Raw genomic sequence first — 13,459 nt, 5'->3', positions numbered from 1 at the left:
AGTTACTGTCTGTCATTCTTTTCTGCCAGCACCCGAGGAGGTGGGTGGAAGCTGGTGACAGGGGCTATGACTGCACTTGCCACCTGCTTGTGATAGCTGGAGCAGAGCTTTGGCCTAAAGCAGTTGCTGCTGCCTTTCTTATGTCCCCAGTACAGCTCTGAGAGAGGTTATGCAGATGTAAATATTTATATCAAATACTCCTGCTCCAGTTGAAGCTGCTGGTATACTTTTACCCCAAAAGAGTAGGGAATGCCTTAGACCACGTCGTCATTTCCCATTAGTTATGGGGTGAGGGCTTCTGCTGGCTACAGGAACCTCAAGCTGTTCCCTTTTACCTTGTCTCCTACAGATTTTATGCTCAAGGTGTTGCCTGCAGGCAATCTGCTCTCTCTTGGGCTCCTGAGTTCAGTGTGGGTTTTAGCAGTACCCTTTGATCAGCTCCAAGGCTGCCTGTGAGTGACAGTGGAAGTCCTTTCTGTTGGGAATCTGATGTGATTCCTCCTCAGTCCCAGCTCTGGGGACTTAGGGCATCTCAGCAGTGCCAAAGTGACACTCTCTCAGCCTGCCACCGTCTTCTTCCAGAGACCTTTTTCTCTGGCATTGCTTTGAAATTTCTTTTGTTCCCTCCCTGAACCCTTAGCAGTTTTTGCAGTTGTATCTGAATCTTTAGCTGTGCCCCCCCTCCTTTAACTGTGAACCTCACATTCACAATTTAACTGTGAGACATTCAGTGCTGGGAGAGGTATTGCAGCATTTCCTTCTGCCAACACCTTTCTTTTTCTCACTTCTGTTGTACTTCTCGTTCTTCTGCACCCCACACAGCCTATATAATTCTCTTCCCCCTATTCCTAGTCCTTACAAGTTCTGTATTTGCTAGCTTTGAGCATTAAAGGGAAATACCATTTTGTCTGGTTTTGCCCTACAAAAGGGCACCATGATCGTGATTCATTTCCTGAATCAAAGTGCAGATTCAATGGCACAGGGGCATTGAAAAAATCTTTGATATTTCCCTCCCACTTTGAAGGAAATAAAGAGTGGTGTTGGCAGAGAAACCTGTGATTTGGTGGTCACATAAAGCCCTGATCTGGTGCTTTTGCTGACACACACACTGCCAAACTGCAGCACAGCCAAAACCAACCCCACATCAGCCTCCTTCACGTCCTTGCTTCAGCCACCAGCACCTTCAGGGACTGATACTGAATCTCCCTTCCACTTCAGTGTGCTGAGTATTGTGGGAAAATCTATAATATTTTCCACTGTTGCCTTTTTCCCAACCTGGAAATGAAGCAATGAAATTAAATCATGAAAAATGATGAGATAATTTTAGTAAGGATGTAATATAAGAGCGGATCTTTATTTGAAGGCCTTCAGGAGCAGTTATGGAAAGATGTCCCCAAAAGCCACCCCTACAAGGATGAGTGCATTTTATAGGTTTTAGGAAATTAGTATGACTGATAAAAAGCACCAATTAGGAGGACAAGTGATGCAATTCCCCCCAGGTCACCCCCATTCTCTGAAGCCCCCCTTCAGCACTGGTTGTCCTTTGTCCATGAGAATGTATCTCAAAGAGTTGTTCTCAGCCTTGGCTCACAGGAAGAACCTGGGAACTTCTTCTACCTCCCTGGGAACTTCTTCTACCTCCCAGGGCTTGGAGCTCTGGAGTTTGTTTTGTCTTTCTCCTTAGGAAAGACCATGGAAAATTACTGGGAAAACTAGCTACTAATACAATAAGTGACAGAGCTATAAATATATGAGCAAAGAATACAGAGAACATGTAAAAGAGAAAAGGCAAAACCCAAATGGCGTCACCACCATCCTCTTTTTATATATTATGGCCTTCCTTAGAAAATCTCAATATGCTTCCTGCTGAAAAACTTACAGCCAAACTTGTTGATCAATGACTAAACTTAGAGCTAGTTTGTGTCCCACACAAAGCATCACTAACAGCTGAGCAGGTACAAAACAAATAGGAAAAAGAGGAAGCTGTGTCCTAAGAGACTATGGCGGTTACAAAATCATGAACTTGGAGTAGCAGAGAATGTAGAAATTGTCTACTAGGGCAAGAAAAAGGTATAGGAATTGTAGGAAGTGTTGTGCTTGTGTGTGTACACATTTCTGTGCAGCTGTGCCTGTTGTTTATGAGCTCATCCACTTGAAAAATAAACCCCCTAACTCAGAGCCCACCACTAATTTCATGCAGCACCAGAAGAAGGCCTTGCATTCATATTTCAGTAATCAAAACTGCTCAGTCCCTTGGGATTAACCCTCTTATACCTCACCTTTAACTTCCCTGTGCAGACAAGGCTTGGTCAGAGGCACTGAAATCCTGTGCTACCTGCATGAAGAGGGCACCAGCCTCAACTGTGTCCAGATAAATAAAATTTAGGAGCCAGTCTGCTCCCAGGGAATCCCAAAAAACAGCCCCAAACTGACACAGAGACACTGCTACACTCCCAACAGGAGGATTGATACCCTCCTCTCCAGCTGCTGTGACTTGTTACCACCTTCAGGCAATAAATTAATGTGAAGCTGGTGGCAGTAATTCATCTGTGTCACCTCTCAGGTGGGTTAGAGCCGTGCAGGATGGCTGGCCATGAAGAATGTCCTCATGAATGCTCAAAGGCATGGAAAACTTGGATGCATCTTCTCCTTAATAAATAAGCTTAGCCTGTTTCCTACATCAGCTTTGCGGAATTAATTCCAAGGTCTTGGGTTTGACTTTAAAGGCTGGATTTGAGTATAGTTAAAAGTCTTGCTAGAGATCATAAATATACACCATCATCAAGGAAACTATTCCTCTATCCTGCTGAAGGCTTTACAGGGAGAATTTGCTAAAACTGGAGCATTGAATCTCACAGGAAGAAGGAACGATCACAAACTGCATTGGTTTCATCTTCAAGTACAAAGTGCTTTTAAAAATATAAAGTTCTTACATAAACATGGGGAGAATATGAAAATAGACAAAACTAAACCACAGCACTTCATTGCACACACATTTGTTCATGGGGTGTGGATGAGGAAATAGATAAGATAGCTCTTAGTCATGTTGCTTACTGCTGTTCTGGAGGGTAATCTCATCCCATGTGAGTGAGTGCAACATAATGATGTACTTTAACTGGACCACATCATGGTATATGTGCTTTTGTCTCTACCATTAGATGCTCCAGAAAAAAAGAAAATGCAGTGGAAAAATTACAAAATTATATAAAATATTTTATTTTTCCTGAGACGGGGCTGGCTAGTGCCATAATACAGAACTAAAAGCCCTTGCAAATGGTATTATTTTCTTTTCTGTTGATTGCACTTTCTGCCCAACCTTATCTGTCAAGGTTCAGATTCTGATTTTCTTCTCTTCTTCTTTTCTTTGTCTTTTATAAATTCCCACCTCTCCCTAAGTTCAATCAACTCAAAGCCCTTGAAGTGGGAAGCACTGCTTGCTTGCCAGGTGATGGCACCAGCATTTGAGATGTCTCTTGCTGTTCAGCGGCTTTGCGAATCTCCTGGTTGGATCAGTTTATTTTTGCACCTCCAGCCATGAATACAGGTTGAAGAGAAAAGCAGCAGGCTCCCTCTTTGCTCCTGTACCTAGGGAGGGACAAACCTGTTTCCCATGTTCCTGGCATGAGCAGTTTTCCTCCTCTCTCTGCTCCCTCTTCCCTCCACCCAGCTGGCACGGCCAGGAGGATGTCCTCCCCCTCAACACTCCAAGCAGGGATGGTTGCTATCCTCACCAGCTGACATCAGTGCTAATTTCCTGTAAGTTGCCACAGAATAAAGGAGAGGCCTCTTTCTAAAAAATCTTTCCGGCTTGCTTAAAAACACTCTCTTGTCTTCTTTTCTTCCTGTGTACAGCTTGCAGAATCAATAAGGCCCCAGCCTCTTAGCCCTGAGCAGCAGAGAAGCTATTGCTGCAAACTCAGCAGGAGGAAGAGCTGGGGCAAGCAAGGAGCCCAGAGATAATCAAAAGTGCCCTCCCATGGCTCAGGATGTTGCCAAGTGCTTGGAGCAGGACCAGAAGGCAACACACTATGACTCTTTGTCAAGCAAGGACTCATCTTCATTATCCCCACTTAATTATCTCTGAATTTCACTAATTGCACTTACCTTTACCTTACACTTACCAAAAGGGCTGGGCCAAGTGTTCCTCTATAAAATTACTATTGAAAAACTCTGTGTATCTTCATGCAGGTGCCTGACTGTTAAAAGGGGCAAGGAGCCCCTCTTACACATCAGTGTTTAATGTGCATGATGCCATGACAGGCTGGTACAGAGACTCTGCATTCAATGAAATTATTCTCAGTATTCAGTGTAATTTCAGGCAGTCTTTATAGTTTAAAAGAAAGCCTGTTTGTTTTCCCTTTTGAAAACAGACAAACCGTCAGAACCCCACAAAATTCAAAACTAAAAACCAACCATTCCAAACACAAACCAAATCAAACCAAAAACCCATAGAAAAAGGGACTCTTGTTGTTTATTACTACAGAAAGTGGGAATGAGGGCTGGGATTTTGTTGGTTGTCGATGAAAAAAAAGAAAAATGTTAGCAGCATTTACCGATTTAGGACTCTTTTTTTAAGGGAACCATGTGAGGGACATACCAGCTTGGAGTGAGATGTAAGAATCTGCCCTTGGCCAGGGCTTTCCCAGAGCAAAAATTACCTCTGGGTAATTTTTTGGCTGGTGACAGAAGCCAGGGCAATACTAAAATTACAGCTTGAATGCAAAAAACTATTAATCCAGGGGTGCATTGCATCATTTTCTGGACTGTGTCATTTTCTGGACCATGACTTTTTGCTTGGGTACACTGTAGACTTTCAGCATGCTTAGCCCAAAAAATCATGGACATGTGCCTGAGGAAAATGTGAAAATCTTGCTGCTATATTTAAAAAGCTTTTTATTGCACTTTAAAAATAGGTGAAGAAGACATATTTTGGTTTAGTGAAAAGAAGCAATAAAGATAAGAACAAATCCACTGAATCCAACGGGACCCTACATTTGTCAAATGCAGGCTTAGTTTAGGTCACAGGAAAACTGAGATGTGCCAGAGCACTGTAAATCCTCCACACAGGGGTACCAATCTGGGACTGGTTTCTTTTTCATAAACACAGACACACTCAGAATTTCCTCTTCCCTCTGACATTTGTCCCTCTCCCTTTGAGACTGGTGACCTTCTTGCCCTTTACATCATCAACTCAAAGTGGTGCAGAAAACCTCACATGAATTCCACTGCTCCTTCAAGAGGGCTAATCCACCATTTAAGTCCCACAGGCTTAAATGCTTTTCATCACTTGACCTCTTCATAAAGATGAATTTCCCCTACAGTGAGGACGGCATCCCACAGTTGTTACTTTGTCAGTCAGAAGAAACTATAAAGTGATACACAATAAATAGAACATAAACATCAAATCAAAGAATAGAATTTGCAATTCTGTCTCACAGACTATTTCCTTGTTTTAAATCTCAGAATTAATACTTCAGGAAGAATATGATTGCAACTACTGGAAAAAGCAAAATCTTCTCAGTGAACAGTCTGTGTTCAGCCACTGGTCTAAATCAACTCCACTGCCAAACTGGCAAGCAACAGGTGATATATAAAATGAATAGACAATTCAGAAATGTCCAACAGATAACTAAAATTGAAATTTTATTTTTTTTTTCAATAATATTCATCAGACAATTTTCTGACAAGACTTTTCTGAAAGATGAAGTGCAAATGGGAACCCTGTAAGAATGTTTAGAAGAATTGTACATGACATTTTTAAGCGCCACCAAGTACACATTGAATACTTTGTAAGTATATAGGCATAGCAACATGCAAGTGTCATGTACCCAACATTACAATATGCATTTTGTCTGCTTAAAGTTATTGATGAGGAAATAAAATGAAATTGATGTGTCTTATCATCAGTGCAATATGTTTAATTCCCATGGATTATTTATTTTTATTTTTTTTTTCACAGGTTAGTGGTTGTATTTCTGCACCATTCAAATATATCCTTCTCAGGGCCATAAATTGCCAGTGTAAGAGAAAAGTACACCAGAGTTCCTGGGAGAATGCACTTACACTGACCATGAATAGAATAAGTTGTTATAGTCCTTTCACAAATTATGTCTTATTATTTATTCTAGGAAACTGCCTGCTGAACTGAAGGGGTTTTGTAGTTATAAAATATCCAGGCTAAACGTAAAGGATGCACAAGGATTGCTTTATAATTCTTTTGAAAAAGAGCTAAATGGCAACTCAAACATGCGCATTAAGGACTTGAGCCTTGTTCTTTTGAAATCAATAGGCGTACTGTACTCAGTTTTGATGGAAGCAGGACATATATGAATCCAGTAATCCACGAGTTCACTCTCTTGGCTCACTGTTTTGGCAGAAGCAGATGACTGTAGGTTATATTTGCATATTTCTATGAAAGCTATATATTGGTATGAGCAAATCTGCATTCGCTGGAAAAGGACAGCATGTGCAAATGTGTATTTACTAACATTAATCAATATGCATAGAAAGGAGAGAAAGAGGAAATGATAAAGAAATCAGCCCAGCAATTAAAGACTATCCTTCTCTTTATAAACAACATAAAGAGTTGATGATCATCCTTACAATCTTCTTTACAAGCTATTACTCTAAACTCCCTCCCTTTACACCTATTATAAAAACCCTTCAATATTTCATTTTGGAACAAGACTGAGAAAATTATTATGTTTAGAAGAAAATAACATTGGTGATTTTCAGCACTATGCATAAGGGCAGGCTAAGGCTGTCTGTAGTTTGTGCTGAAACATGAGATCAGAGCCCACACATGAAACACTGCTGGCTTGACCCTGAACACAGGGAAAGTGCTAAAGTGCTGACCCCAACAGGCCTGGCTTTGCACCTGAAATCTTAAAAAAAAGGGAAGAAACAAAAACCCTTGAACTTTTCTTTAATAGTAGCACAGACTGCTCCTTTTAGAGGAGATATTTTCCTTCCTCCTTTCCAATCAGACTGTTGCTTTTAGCCCAGCAGAGAATAAATGACTTAAGACACAGAATGTGGAGGGCAGACCTACAGTAAACACAGAAGCCACAAAGAATTTTTTTTTTTTTTTTAGTGTTTTTTTCCCCATCTACTGAAAGGCTCTGGAAGCCCCTAGAACTGCAGACTCATTCAAATTGGCTTCACACCTTCTGTCTGGTTGTGAGTACATTAAACATTGCTGAAGAAAACGAACACAGCTCGGCAACAGGATGATTCCTAGATGCTGGAAGAATTCCCTTGAGGGCTGCTGGAAGCGCACGAGGCTTGGAGCATCCTGAGGATGTGGAGTGATACACAAGTGTGCTGTTCAACCATGTTTGTACCCTTATTTTCTCCTGAGTTAAAAGAAGTGCAGAGTGCTGGGTTAAGATTCCTCGATAGCAAGAAGGAACTGTGCTAGCCTCTCTTCATGCCAAGTAAACAACTTTCATGCGTTTTAGAGGCTTTAGGTCCACCCTGAAAAACCCTGTAGGAAGTCCTACTCTCAAAAGAGTTTCTACTCTGTTCTGTTGACATCAAAGGCTTCTCCATTAATTTAATTTTCTCCTGCTGTTTGCAATAGTCCTTCTCTGCTCCCCATGCATTGAGTGTTTTTAATGTAAACATGCCCTGGCGATATTATGTTTAAATAAGTAAGAGACAAGTCAGGATATCTCAACAGTGTTGATATTGCATATTTAATTCAAAAGCTTGCATGTGCTTTTTAAAGTTTCTCTTCATACGTGCATGCCTTACTAGGAAGAACTGTGTTGCAGTTGGATTGTGAATCATTATCTAGAGCTGACTAAATATTGATGTGTTATAGCAGTTTATTTTTTAGCTGTTTGGGATGAATCCCCAGCCAGCGTAAATTGGCCCACATTTAAGGCAACAGAGTGAAGCTGATTTATACCAGCTGAGGCTGTGTCCTTATGCCCTGTTAGAAAGCTAAAACTATACCAAAATGAATAAGAACAGGGCAAGAATTATGAACGCAGGCAACACTTTTTACCTTTTTTTAAAAGAAAAAAATAATAATAATAAAGTGATTTCATTTCAAGACTAAAGCAAAGATTTAATTGTATTTAAAATGTATACAAATATCTCACAACTAGTATTTAGACTAAGAGGTAGATGTCATATTCTAGGAACAGTATGGTGTAGAATGATGCTAATGGCAGTTGCTAAATACATTTATTTGCCTGAAACACAGGACACAAAGGAGGGTGATAGCAATGGCAACCACAAGAAGGCTTACAAAAAAAAATTATTGTCTTCTTCTGCTATTCTATGTTATCTGTCTTTCGGTGCATTTCTTCTGGAAGGGCATGATGGAAAAGTGTCAAGAAGTAAAAAGATCTATAATACAAAACTTCATGTTTACAAAAAATGTTAGCTTTATCATTAAAGGCATCCTCTGTACTGTAATGGAAGCATTTTGTACTTACAATTTAAGATTACCTGGCATTACTGAGCAAGTAGTGGAAATTCCAGTTGAGGTGATTCTGCAAAATAGGGGTCAGAAGAATGCAGCTCTCTCTCTCTCTCTTTTTCTCTGTTGTTCATGCTAAAAATACCAGGGCATATGGCAGCATATTTCAGCATCTTAACATACTAGGCTCCCTTGAGGACAGAAAAAAAGATGAAACTTGTGCTGTTGAGCCAGAAATAAGATTACAGAACAGCATTGCCAGACAGTCAGAGTGCTGGCAGCAAAGCCATTAGAGGAGTCAGTGTCTTACTTTGCCTAAAGGTGTTTCAGTGGTATTTAATGGTGTTCCAAGAAATCGAAAGCAAAGCTGGCGAGAATGAGGAGCAGTATAAGCATTTTTTTTTTATAAATCAGTTGTCATTGCAAGTAGAGGAATTACACATATTGCATTAGGATATCCACCAATTGTAGATGGACCTTCCACTTTTCCCTTGTGACTGTTAGGGGTCACCCCCTGCTTGAAATAATCAAAATGCATATTATAATTACATGGTTTTCCAATATCCATACACAGCAAGTACAAGATACTTACATGTAAGTACACTGTATTTACCTATATTTTTGCATAGTTTTTAGTGTGTACTTTGTGCCACTTAATAAAAAGCATTACTCATATATTTTTTTTTTTGTTGTTGGTGCTGTTTTTCTTTATTAGACAGCTTGTTCAATTAAAGTTGGAGTAGCTGGGATTTTTGGTATGTTCATCACAGATTACCAGTTCCTAGGAGTGTAGAGATTAGACATTTGGAGGAGTCTGGGTAAGCGGTGGGGGAAGCTGCAGCGTGAACATTAAAGTTTTAAATCACCTCTTTAATCAAGAAACGCAATATCAGATTCAATGGTGCTAATTTAATAAACTTACCTTTAATTCAAATGGAATTCTAAAGGTAAGAAGTCCTGTTTTCCTTTTGGTAACACTTTACAATAAGTGGCACTAAATTACACTAGAACTGCTATGTTACAGGGAATTACATGTAACTACACTGTAACTGTTGAGAGAGCTACTGTACATGTGCGTACATGGTAACTTCAGTGCTGTTACAATCATGAATTACATAATTACAGATGATTCTGTCCTTTCTTTTCATTGAAATAGCTATATATATATATATTTATATATATATTATACTGCAATGAAAACACACAAGATGTTAACTTTCATGTCTCGCTTAGAAAAGTTGGTTTTCTTCATGTGTTCCTTTAGAGAGGGAGTCTCAGTGCAAGAAGAACCATCCTTAAGTAACGTGGAAACTTTTTGAGATGTTCTAGCTTAAACTCTGAGCCTCAAGTTAAACATCAGGTTCCTTAAACTGTCTCTTGGTTTGTCAGATGACACTAAAAGAGTGGGATGATGCACCCCTTGTCTTCTGATGCACCGCTTTCTCGTTCAAATCATGAGAATGTTCTTGAAGCATTAAAAAAAAAAATAAAAAAGAAAAAAAAGAAAGAAAAGTCTACATCAAAAAGTTTAAAAATAATCAGCAGTCGACACTGTAAACAGTACACTGGCAGAAACTAGCTACCTGGTCTGGAGAAAACTACTCTGCAAGTGAGTGAGGGAGAGGATGTCACATACATTTTAGTGAGGGCGGTTCCCATTCCGAGCCTCCAATTTACACACTCACTGGGTGCCTCACACCATCATTAAAAACTTTGTCTTTTTTTGTTTTTTCCTTTTTCCAGAATGGGAACTTGGGCAAAAACAAATGCACAACTGGCTTTTAGCCTACTGAATGTCATCAGTGTTGAGCCATGACTCTGCTTACAGGAAAGAGGGATGCCTCTTTATACCCGGTGTAGTAATTTGAACCCGTGAAGACCAGATAAGCCTGCAAAGTGCTGTCCAGGTAGAAACTCTGAGTGGGGCTTTTCACACCTGCTGTGCACAGCTGCAAGGGACATCACCAGGTGCAAGACAATGGAAGATCAAATGGGTTAAAAATGAGCACATGTGAGAAGTTTTAATTGAAAGCCAATGAAGAAAAAAAAAACCCATAAAAACCAAAACCAAACCTGTTTTAACAGGTTTTGTTGTTTTTTTTTGCCAAGTTGAAATGCTGTTTCTATGCCACTGGAGAATATGGTTTGAAATGGTTACCACAAGGCCAATCCTGCTTTTGAAGGTCCTGCCTGACCTTGGCTGGGTAATGGTTCAAGTAACAACCCTATATTCAAGCGAGCTGGAGTTAGGAAGGACGAAGGAAGGCGCAAACACCACGCTGGTGGGGAATTCCACTTGAGCAAATAAGGCCCTCATCCAGGGAAGCACTTTGTTTTTAAGCATGTGAACAGTGCCTTATACTCCAAGGGAACTTCTCTGACGCCTGAAGCTGACTATGTACTTAAAAGCTTATTTGAAGTGGGCCCCAGGTCCTGAAATAAAACTCTGATACTGTCCTATAGCTAATGTAACTTACTGCTGTGACAAGAACCCATATTTTTGGTATTAAACTGATCAACTTCCTTTGCCAGCCTTTTACATGTTTATGTTTTGAAAGACATGAATATCTTGTAAACCTATACTAGTTTTCAATGTGTCTAGTAGCACCTACCTGGTTCTCTCAAACTACCATATTATATTAACATATTATTGCATTTTTCCACAGATGGGTATGGAGTGAACTGTAAAAACAAGCATGCAATCACATCAATGCAGACTTATTTCTTTAAAATGTCATACTGTATATGATTTATTATGTTAACACTCAACCACATCATATTATTTATGTCTGTATATTTTGAAAAAAAGTGCTGCTTTGATTGACGTCACCCTTTTTTCTTAGAAATTAACAAGATAAATGCTTCAACAAAAACAATTAAAATACTCTAATATTGTCCTTAAAAGGTTTATATTCTTCTGATAAATAATCTGTCACAGCACCTTTATCTTCCATTTTACCATACCACATGATGTCGTATTCCAAATTCTCCCTTCCCCACACAAAAATAAAATCCCAGGAGAAAGTCCTTTACAGCAGACCATCATGCTTTTATGCTTCACAAATACATCAACCAGAGAGAAATACTTCTTTGTCAAAGGTGCAAAACACAGGAGCAAAGCGAGCTCCAACTAGACTAACTTGCATTCTCCAGTGTAGAATCATTCCCAAGACCTGTTATGGCAACCTTTTCTTTTCATTGGAAGAGGAAATAAGCCAATGGGCTTACAGTGTTTTGTTGTCATATTTAAGAGCATGTGATTTTTCAGCTGTCAATTACACAAAAAAAAAAAATTCAGAAATAATCCAAACAGAGACCTTCACTGTGGAGCTAAAAGCATGGCAGGAATTCTCTATCATTCACGGTGACATAAGTTTGTACCTCACAAAATGCATAGACAGGAATTTAATATAAAGAATTAGTCCATTTACTGTATACACAAAACATATATCTTTTGTTTTAACACTTCTATTTTTTCTTTTTTTTTTTTTTCCTTTTTAAGTTTTTTTTTTTAAAGGTTTTTTATTTTTTTTTTTGGCAAACCAACATAGAGAAGCAGCTCTGGAACTGCCAAATTAAAAATTGAGAATTTTAGCAACTCAATAGTACTTTTTAAGGATAGTAATCAAATGTGGTTGTAATTTAAAACCTGAGGCTGTGCACTGGTTGTTAGCTTAAAACTACCTTTCCATATAACATTGTGCTTCCATTGTATAACAAAGAAAAAATTAACAAGAACTAGAAAAGTTTGCTGCTGAACAGTGCTAGGACATACAGACAAAAAAATACTCACACATGTTATCTACTCAGAATATTGATTTTGAGTCATATCTAAAGGGATATAATGGACATTAGAAAATGCATACTGGTGACTGACTTAGCTACTGCCAAAAAAGTTGAATATGTATCAAATAATGTTTAATTGAATTTATTATATGCACTATATACAGATAACTAAAATGCCTTGCCATTGTGCCCCATGAAGACATCAAATTTGAGTAGGCAGGTGAGTTCATGTTTAGCAAATAAATTATAAAAACATAAATTACTCAGAAAGTTCTCTAATCTTTGTGATCCCAAAAGCCAGGAAAAGGGCAGGACAAACTGTTTCAAAAGAAGCTCTATTACCTAACTTTGCAGACTCTGTATAGCTATTCAGCATGTTTTCACCACGGAAACATGGCACTGTTATCAAGGTACCATTTAAATCATAACAAAACAAAGCCAAACAAAACAAAAAATTCACTGGACTGATCTTTTTTTTCCCACCAAATCCAAACATACAGGAAACTATACTAAACAGATTTCAATTTGTGTTTCCAAGGGCGTATGCTTCAAAAACAAGTTGCTTTTTGAATTATAGATAGACAGGTATAAAATATTCTTTGTAAACCTCTAATCTTAGACTTAACATTTTCTGTAAGTAAATTAGGACCTTACCTAATAGTACTTGTTACGAATTTTGTTCTATGACATACTAGTAGGGACATGATAAAACAAAACTGGAAAAGAAAGCTGCATTAACACTTAAATATGTAGAAAACTTGGATTAAGATGATGATTAACATTGTTAAGGCTGTATATTCAAGCACTGTATGTTAAGAGAGCAGTGGATATGATTTTTAGGCAATAAGAAATGTCCTGTTTTACGCATGATACTGTAATTATAGAATGATGATGTCAACAGCTGATTGTTGGCATAAACTGGCTACTTATAGCAGGTATGCGAGTTAATAAAGATAGCAGAAGATGGCAGAAATGAATTCTGAGAAATGATAGCCAGTTTCCTCCAGCAGTCAGCCTGATAAGTAAAACTCCAAGATTCTAGCTCTGCATCTAAATGAAGTACTCTTTTTTCTCCTCTGCATTGACTTGGCTGCCTTCTGCATTGATAATGGCTGTGTCGGCATCAGGTGCATCTTCAGCTCCTTTTGCTTCATTTGTTAAATATGTTCCTGTAGGAATCAGTACAAGAGAAAAGAAAAAAAAAAGGAGAAAGATTAGGGTTGGTTTTTTACACTGCATTAT

The 13,459-nt window shown here is 38.8% G+C and overlaps 1 protein-coding gene across 3 annotated transcripts in view; it reads right to left on the bottom strand.

Annotated features, from left to right (window-relative positions):
- Positions 1 to 5,626: 5,626 nt before the first annotated feature.
- CADM2 (cell adhesion molecule 2) overlaps positions 5,627 to 13,459 on the bottom strand; it is a 574,407-nt gene continuing 566,574 nt past the window's right edge. For all 3 annotated transcript variants that reach the window (XM_015632251.1, XM_015632240.2, XM_015632246.2), the window contains one exon: positions 5,627 to 13,386. In XM_015632251.1, coding sequence (XP_015487737.1) covers positions 13,268 to 13,386 — 119 coding nt within the window. In that variant the 3' untranslated portion in view covers positions 5,627 to 13,267. The remainder of the gene's footprint in view (positions 13,387 to 13,459) is intronic.

This window comes from Parus major, chromosome 1 (genome assembly GCF_001522545.3).
Source record: "Parus major isolate Abel chromosome 1, Parus_major1.1, whole genome shotgun sequence".
Lineage (NCBI taxonomy): Eukaryota > Metazoa > Chordata > Aves > Passeriformes > Paridae > Parus > Parus major.
Note: the sequence above shows the minus strand (reverse complement) of the source record. Positions and strands in the feature narration are given on the sequence as shown.